This window comes from Adiantum capillus-veneris, chromosome 6, assembly GCF_014529385.1.
Source record: "Adiantum capillus-veneris isolate H3 chromosome 6, ASM1452938v2, whole genome shotgun sequence".
Taxonomy (NCBI): domain Eukaryota; kingdom Viridiplantae; phylum Streptophyta; class Polypodiopsida; order Polypodiales; family Pteridaceae; genus Adiantum; species Adiantum capillus-veneris.
In genome coordinates, this window is record NC_140936.1 from 163,990,306 (window position 1) to 163,998,538 (window position 8,233).

At 43.2% G+C, this 8,233-nt stretch overlaps 1 protein-coding gene across 3 annotated transcripts; it reads left to right on the forward strand.

The window, feature by feature from the left end:
* The first annotated feature begins 236 nt into the window (after positions 1–236).
* On the forward strand, positions 237–8,019 carry LOC147456644 (uncharacterized). 3 transcript variants are annotated; one of them, XM_086515075.1, is made up of 27 exons: positions 237–620; positions 934–1,072; positions 1,174–1,245; positions 1,335–1,406; positions 2,583–2,696; positions 2,777–2,848; positions 2,935–3,006; positions 3,128–3,199; positions 3,280–3,351; positions 3,428–3,496; positions 3,570–3,641; positions 3,796–3,867; positions 3,957–4,028; positions 4,113–4,184; positions 4,320–4,391; positions 4,488–4,559; positions 4,636–4,707; positions 4,787–4,858; positions 4,952–5,023; positions 5,144–5,215; positions 5,372–5,443; positions 5,543–5,614; positions 5,704–5,777; positions 5,867–6,001; positions 6,178–6,516; positions 6,588–6,955; positions 7,118–8,019. In XM_086515075.1, the coding sequence occupies exons 1-27, from the start codon at positions 512–514 to the stop codon at positions 7,469–7,471; spliced, it is 2,997 nt and encodes a 998-aa protein (XP_086371201.1). In that variant the 5' UTR covers positions 237–511; the 3' UTR covers positions 7,472–8,019. The 3 variants fall into 3 exon arrangements, with proteins under 3 accessions (XP_086371201.1, XP_086371202.1, XP_086371203.1); XM_086515076.1 differs by having other exon boundaries at positions 2,583–2,654; XM_086515077.1 differs by lacking the exon at positions 237–620 and having other exon boundaries at positions 946–1,083.
* The last annotated feature ends 214 nt before the right edge of the window (positions 8,020–8,233 follow it).

The window sequence follows — 8,233 nt, forward strand, 5'->3', positions numbered from 1 at the left end:
GACTCCGGAGCCCGAACAAAGCACGACTACCGGCTGGCCCTTTCCGGGCTAATTTGTCCTCTTCATTCCCTCCCGAGTCCCCCCCTCGATCACCCTCCATCGTCTTCTGACACCAGCGCCTCTCACTCCTCTCTCCTCCTTTCATTATCAGTTGGCAGGCTTCCTTTCTGCCTCGCCCCCCCTCTCTCTCTCTCTCTCTCTCTCTCTTTCAGCTGACGCTGCCCTCTGATCACTGATAAGCTCGCTTGTTACCCCTCCCTCTCTCTCTCTCTCTCTCTCTCTCTCTCTCGGACACTCATTGTAGAGAGAGAGCGCGCAACGAAGGCCAGTGTAGAGAGAGAGTGAGAGGGCAACAGAGAGGAGGCACGGCGTTTCAGAGTTGTTCTGATCCCCCACACTTCCTAAAATTTTGCACCAAGCATTGTTGCTGCTTCCATGGGGGCTTCACCTTCTTCTGCATTATAATAAAAAATTATATTGGAAGGCAAAAGGACACTTGCACAAAACGGCCATGGCTGCCAGCCCTTCACCGCCCGCTTGGCCCTACGCCTGGGCGATGGCGCTGCTGGTTTTCGCATGGTGTCTCAAAGTTGCGGACGCGGACTTAATACCCAGTGAAGGTAAGCTCACTTCTTCCTTTTTCCGGAGTGCAACGGAATTCTGTGCAGGCGCTGTGAAATATGGGAAGAGCTTGTCGCTTGTGGAGCTGTAGCTTTCAAGAAGGGATTGTAATTGCACATAGAGAAGCAGTCGTAGAGGCAAATCATATAAAAATGTGAGCACATTGGCAGCAATTGCCGGCAGAAGAAATCCGGGTTGCTTGCAGGGGCGCTACGAGATATAAGTTGATTAATCAGAATAACTCTTATTGAAGCTCTTCAAACAGCTGCTTGTTGTGCTGATAGAATCCTGGTTGTTGAGCTGCATGAGCAGGAGAAGCTTTGGTGGAGCTGAAGAGGGCTCTGGTAGATGCAAGTAACGAGCTTTACGAATGGGGAGCAGCCTCAAATTTGGACCACTGCTCTTGGAGGGGGGTCACGTGTGACAACATTTCCTTCGCCGTTACCGCTCTGTATGCTCGTTGTATGCTAATGTGCTAAGCAATTTCATCGCTCTCAATTCTTGTTTAGACGTGTTGAATCATGCATGTGCTCTACTGCTGATTGCTCGCAGAAACCTGTCCAGCCTCGGCATCAGTGGAGAGATGTCCCCATTTATTGGGAAACTGCAGAGCCTGCAAAGCATGTGAGTGTGCGCTCGCGCTCTTCCTCTCCTAATTTTGAATTATCTTTGCGGGCTCCTTGTTGATTGATTAGAATGGAGTGCGGCTGCAGTGACTTCAGCCACAATTCCATAACTGGAATGATCCCTGATGAGATAGGTGGCTGTGCGGGTTTGCAATTCTTGTGAGTTTCTTCACGTCCACTCACTTTTCTCGTTTATTTCCTCTTATCATTACTCCAAAGTTTAGTGTGGTCAATACCATCAATGGCCGCTACAGCTCATTCATCAGGGAACTCCAGGCTTTGAACTTTCTTCCATGTTTTCAAGAATAATGGACAGCTAATGCTCAGATGCGTTCCCTTATGAAGCTGCATTTTCTTGTCAGCTTGTAATTTTGCAAGGTCGTTCTATATCCGTATGCAAGCCAGCAAAAGAAGCTGGGTTCCCCTCATGTTACTTGAAGTCATCCTGAAGGTTCAGTGCAATGTTGGGGAATCCATGCTCAGCTTTAAGTAAGGCTACTTCCGTCCTGCCTGCCCAATCTGCTGTCAACGTAGGGGCTTCAATGCTGAGTCTATGCATCGATTCCCCTATTGCTCCAGTTTAGTGTGGGCTTTCTTAGAATTTATGGTGATTGAATGGGGGGAAGCGTCATGGAATGAGGGTGATTGTCCTGATACTTTTCTTTCCCTCACACTCTATACTGTAGCAATCTAACATTCTTCTTAGAGGCTAGCAACTGTAGTTTTACATGGATTCTTGTGCCTACAACATGGATGATAGGTGTTGTCATTCATAGCATCCTGTCAATGAAGCTTGGGAATCGTAGGAACATCACTTAGAATATATATTTTTACTAAAGGAATATAGTTTAGTAAAGGGATATAGGTCTTGAGTTGATTCGGGCAGTCATCTTTGCCAGATTCTGTCAATTTAAATGCATAATCTGTTATGTTCTCCAATTCTGGCGACCTTAGAGCCTGGTTGCGTGGGCCTGCTCAACAGCATTCCAGCCCAGTCATCCGGTGGCTGCAAAGGGCTGGTCAACTGCTGAAGCGAGTTTGAAAAAATGGAAGTGTTCAACTAGCATGGTGGCTGCTCTATAAAATGGAGAATCTTGGTGTTTACGAGGCAATCTTGGTGTTCACAAGAGAATCCGAGCAGCTTTTGAGAGAATTAAATTGATGTAATTTAACCTTCTCTCTCTTCTTTTACCTGATGGCGACCGGCTGATGAGCAGGATATCATGCCACGCGACCAGGCTCTTATATGTAGCCATATCATCGAAGTATCATGCATGTGCTTGCAAGCAATTATTTGATAGTTCCTTAATTTACCACACTGATTTTATGGCTCAGGGATGTTTCATTCAATTCTATATCAGGGGAAATTCCATTTTCAATTTCAAGGCTAAAGCAGCTGGAGCACCTGTATGAATCTGTTTCCTTACCCATTATTTATGTGAAAAAAAGGTGCCAGCACAAACAAACCTCATAAGATCTTACATAACTTAAACATAACCATGGATAGTTTATTGTATGGAGTAATGCAGCATCTTGAAGGGTAATCAGATTTCAGGTCCAATTCCATCTACATTGTCTCAAGTTCCAAACCTCAAAGTCTTGTGAGTTTGATGCAACTGTAGAAATGTCCTTAGTGCTTTATCTCCTGAGGCTTGTTGTTGAATTTGATAACATCAATTTGTTGAAGGGACTTGGCGCAAAACAACCTGTCTGGCGAGATTCCTTCACTAATATATTGGAGTGAAGTTCTTCAATACTTGTAAGCTCCATTGTTCCATTTTTGTCTTTAAGCCATAAAATAATTTTGTTGGCGCATAGAGAATAACTTACCCAATTCTGCCTCTTTTCTTGTGGCTCTGATATTTCCGTCTTCTCGGCAGAGGCCTGCGAAACAATTATCTTTCTGGTCAGCTTTCTCCTGACATGTGCAGGCTAACTGGCCTGTGGTACTTGTAAGTGCAATTTGGCATTTCATGCTTCCTACGACTGCTATAGTACATGGCCACCATCTCAAACTTCTTTTTGAAAACAGTGATGTAAGGAGCAACAATATCTCTGGATCCATCCCTAATAGTATCGGGAACTGCACGAGTTTTGAGATACTGTATTACTCCTGTTTAAATTCCTGTAGAAGTGAAAGGGTGGAGGATTGAATGTCTAATTAGCACTTTTATGGACAGAGACTTGGCCTTTAATCAGCTCTCCGGTGAGATACCATTCAACATTGGCTTCCTCCAGATTGCAACTTTGTAAGTAGTGGTGTCTCTTGTTAGGACCCTTGGGTGGAGCATGTGTTTCTAAAATTTTGCTTTGCTTGTGCAGATCATTACAAGGCAACCAGTTGACGGGCACTATTCCTGATGTTATTGGACTCATGCAAGCTCTGGCTGTTCTGTAAGTGTTTCCATCTTCTCAATTGGCATGTGTGTGACATCAGATAAATGAATATTGTTCTACGTGGAGGAAGGTCATGCTCATCATGCTGTTTGGCAGTTGCCTTCATGATACTCCTCTATGATGTATTCTTCTTACTGTTAAGTTCATGCAGGGATCTCAGCTACAACCAGTTACATGGACCAATTCCACCGATCCTTGGCAATCTAACCTACACTGGAAAACTGTAAACGTGTTTCTATTAAAAGCTTCTCAAAGTTACAAATCCACGAGCCTTATTTGAGAATAGTAATAGCATGATGTGTCTATACACAGCTATCTTCATGGGAATCGTCTTTCTGGAGCAATTCCTCCTGAGCTTGGAAATATGTCAAAGCTCAGCTACCTGTAAGGCAAATCAATTCCATTCCAAGCATCAAAGTAGCCACCTTCCACTGACATGACAATAACATTCCCAACGTCTTTTTGCAGGCAGTTGAATGACAACGAGCTGTCTGGAATGATACCAGCAGAGCTTGGAAAGTTGCAATCCCTTTTTGAGCTGTAAGTTTGAGTGTTTAGTAGAGCCTGCAGGTTGCAAGAGTCCAGAAGTTCAGTTGCTAGAAGATTAACTCAGAATCTTAGAAAAGCATACCTTTGGTAATTTTCCCTGCTTCACATGGTCTTCTGCATTTGCAGGACTTTGTCAAACAATTTTCTTGAGGGGCCTATCCCGGAGAACCTGAGTTCCTGCATATCCTTGAATTACTTGTAAGAGTGACTCAAGAGTGCTGGATGCTGCAGCATTTGTAGCTGTGACAAAGTTAACTGTGGCAATGGAAAATTTACCATTTTGTCCTTTTGCAGAAATGTACATGGAAATCAATTGAATGGCACAATACCGAATGAGTTCCAGAGGGTGGTCAGTCTGACATACTTGTAAGACTAGCTTTTCAGTTGCCTTGGTTGCCTAATCCCTTTGACTAGTGTTAGTGACTAGTACTGTTGAGTACAGAAATCTATCATCAAATAGAGTTCAAGGAAGTATACCTCAAGAACTTGGACATATCCGCAACTTAGATACATTGTAAGGGCTTTTTTTTGGGCATTATGTGGCTGAACACTTAAGCTTCATGCACTAATGTACTGTCTGACTGTTTCTACAGGGATCTTTCTCACAATCTCATCGGTGGATTCATTCCAAGCTCATTAGGAGATCTTGAACACCTTTTAATTCTGTACACCACTCTTCGAACTCATTGATGCATGGGAGTTAGGCAGATGTCAATTTCCTTGCTATTTATGCTTAGTCTTTATGTGGTGCTCCGTAGGGATCTTAGCAGCAATCAGATCAGTGGTATTATTCCTGCAGAATTTGGAGAGTTGAGAATCATATCAAAACTGTAAGCAACTGGTCTGACATGCATGGACTTGAGCATTCTCACATGTTCTGAGGACTTAACATTTTATTGGCCTTCAAAGTGCTTAGTATGCCTAAACGAGTGCAACCTCCCCTTTTGCAGAGACATCTCCAACAATGCCTTGGTTGGTAGGATTCCTCAAGAGATTGGACAGCTGGAGAACCTCGTGACATTGTAATCCAGTTTCTTAGTATCAGTTTTCTTTGAGAACTTTGAAGAGAGAAAATTTTACGTAATTTTCTCATAAAAGATTGAAGTGAGGAAAATTTTAAAGCTTTTTGTGTGTAGGTGTAGGCTGTGACAAATTTTGTCTTTATCGTTTGTGTGTAGGGACCTGCACAATAACAAACTTTCTGGTGAAATTCCCCCTGAAATTGTAAATTGTTTCAGTATGTCTGCCTTGTAAGTTGAGAATTATTTGACTTGCATCTCCAATTGCTAGTCATTTTATCAGGTGCCTTTTTGCTGAAAGGATTGCTCAATCATAGTGCTTTCTTGTAGAAATTTGTCCTACAACAATTTCACTGGGGACATTCCGGTCTCTAAGAATTTCTCAAGGTTCTCTGCTGAAAGGTTTGCTCAATCCTTACTCGGGTCTTCTTTTGATTAGTTGCCTCGTCCAACTCCACCACAAAGGTTTAACATGACTTTCCTTTATCTAGTTATATTGGCAACAGATTATTATGTGGCAACCTTATTGGGCTACTCTGCAATGTGCAAACCAAGGCATCTACAGGTTTTGATTGATGGGCATTCCCTTGCTTGTGATGGTTGGATAGTTTGAGGCAGTAGTTCTTGTAGAATTGAGTTATTTCAATCTTTCAGGAGCAAGATCAAAGAAGATGATTCTTGGCCTTGCTATTGGTGGTGTGATAACGATTGCAGCATTGTCTGTATGGGCGTGGAAATCCAGTCGGCAGCCCAAAGAGTTCATCAAAGCTTATGACAAACCCTTTCAAGGTGTTTTCTCTCTCCCTCCTGCTTTAAAGATTGTTTGCCAGTTATTTAGTCCAGGGATTGCTTCAAATTTTGTGTTGGTCGCCCAGTTTCTGTTTGGTAGCAATTTGAATAGCTGGTGTGCCAATCGACCTTGGAAAAATTATTGTCTTCTTACTCTGGGCCATTTTAATTGCCAGGGTCACCTCGTATGGTCATTCTTCATATGGACTTGGCAATGCATTCCTACGATGACATAATGAGACTAACCGAAAACTTGAGCGACAAATACGCTATTGGTTATGGTGCCTCCAGTACTGTGTACAGGTGCATTTTGAAGAGCGGGAAGCCTGTGGCAATAAAGAAGCTTCACAATCACTATCAAGAAAATACCAGGGAATTTGAGACAGAGCTGGAGACAGTGGGGAGAATAAAGCACAGGAATCTCGTCAGCCTGCAAGGATACTCATTATCACATCAGGGGAACCTCCTGTTATATGATTATATGGTGAATGGAAGCCTATGGGATCTCCTCCACGGTGAGTTCAAGAAAATTTCCGTCTATTGCTGTGCACTTTGGTTTTCACTCATAGAAATTCCCTTTCTTCAGGATCCTCGAAACTAAAACTCGATTGGGAATTCCGACTCAAAATTGCACTTGGTGCTGCTCAAGGGCTTGCTTATCTGCACCATGATTGTGATCCAAGGATAGTGCACAGAGATGTGAAAACGTCAAACATCCTGTTGGACGAGAACTTCGAGGCCCACTTATCAGACTTTGGAATTGCAAGGAGCATTTCATCGGCCAAGGCACATACATCCACATACGTTATGGGCACCATTGGCTATATTGATCCTGAGTATGCTAGGACATCGAGATTGAATGAGAAATCTGATGTTTATAGCTTTGGAATTGTTCTTCTAGAACTCATAACTGGCAGGAAGGCAGTTGACGAGGAGATTAATCTGCATCAATGGGTGGGTTTATGCTTACCTCTAACTGGGCTTGCCTTTAACAGAAAAATAGTTGCTGCTCAATTAAACGGAACATACATCTACATTATATATGTTGCTGAAGAGTTCATGAGTATGTACATCATTATGGTGAAAGGTCATCTGACAATTTCATTTACCCTGCAGGTTTTACTGAAGAATGATTCTGGGACATTAACAGAGATACTAGATCCGGAAGTGAAGAGCACGTGCATAGATCTAGCTTCTGTGACCAAGGCATTGCAATTAGCTCTCCTTTGTAGCAAAAAGCAGCCTTCTGCAAGGCCTACCATGCATGACATTGTGAGGGTGCTACTGTCACTATTTCCTGCAACCGTGCCAAAGGCCACGCTACAAGGGCGAGTAGGATCAAACTACCGGCGCTATTTGGATGACTATGCTGATAGCAAGCATAGAGAAGAGCTCACTGGGAGCAGCAGCACCTCGGGCGGTCATCTGTTTGTCAAGTTTGGAGAGGTGATATCACAGAACACTGTGTGAAGGTATGATTCTATATGCTATATGCTAATCTTAAGCTTGGGGTTTATATAGTAACCTCCTCATGAGGCACATGTGTGTAGCGAGCGTCTTTTCTTGGGTTCTGCCCTTAAATCAATTCTTCATATAGGTTGTTTCACCCCTGCACCTCTCAATATAATAGCCTAGGCAGGCGCCTATAGGGATGATATATGGCTACACAGTTCTCTCTCTCCCTCTCTCTCTCTCTCTCTCACACACACACACACACACCTACAGTTTTGGCAACCAGTTTTGGGATCATCATTGCTTTGTAAAAAGAAGAAACCATCCTTGTCAGCACTAGTATTTGATTGAACAAGGCTAGCATGTAGTAGAGGTGTGTCTAGCTCCTACCCTAGCACCTTCCTTACATACTAAGTGTATCTAGTCCTAGGATTCGTTTTCCCCAGGAGCAAGTGAAAACCACCATTTTAGAGGGGCTATCCAGTGCCTTTGTAAAAGAGAACATACAAAACCCTTGTAAAATGTATCATTCTTCTCCTAGCAATCAAGTTGATGACAGTAAACCACCCCCCCACCCAAAAAAACACACAAATCGTGCGGGTACTCTCTCTCTCTCTCTCTCTCTCTCTCTCTCATTTACGTTTATGAATATTGTTGCCAAAGCTAAGGCATCTATCAACAATTTGATCAGAGCCCCTCGTCACGATATTCGGTTTCTTTTTCGTTTCCCATTTGAGCAAGATAGCAGGTCGGTAAGCTGTTCAATATCGAAGCTTTAGC

Excerpts from the sequence above, each read along its gene's own strand:
- LOC147456644 (XM_086515075.1), top strand. The coding sequence starts at position 512 with ATGGCTGCCAGCCCTTCACCGCCCGCTTGGCCCTACGCCTGGGCGATG. Across the intron at positions 1,407-2,582 it reads TGTGCGGGTTTGCAATTCTT|GGATGTTTCATTCAATTCTA; the intron begins GTGAGTTTCTTC and ends TTTATGGCTCAG. Across the intron at positions 5,024-5,143 it reads TTGAGAATCATATCAAAACT|AGACATCTCCAACAATGCCT; the intron begins GTAAGCAACTGG and ends CCCCTTTTGCAG.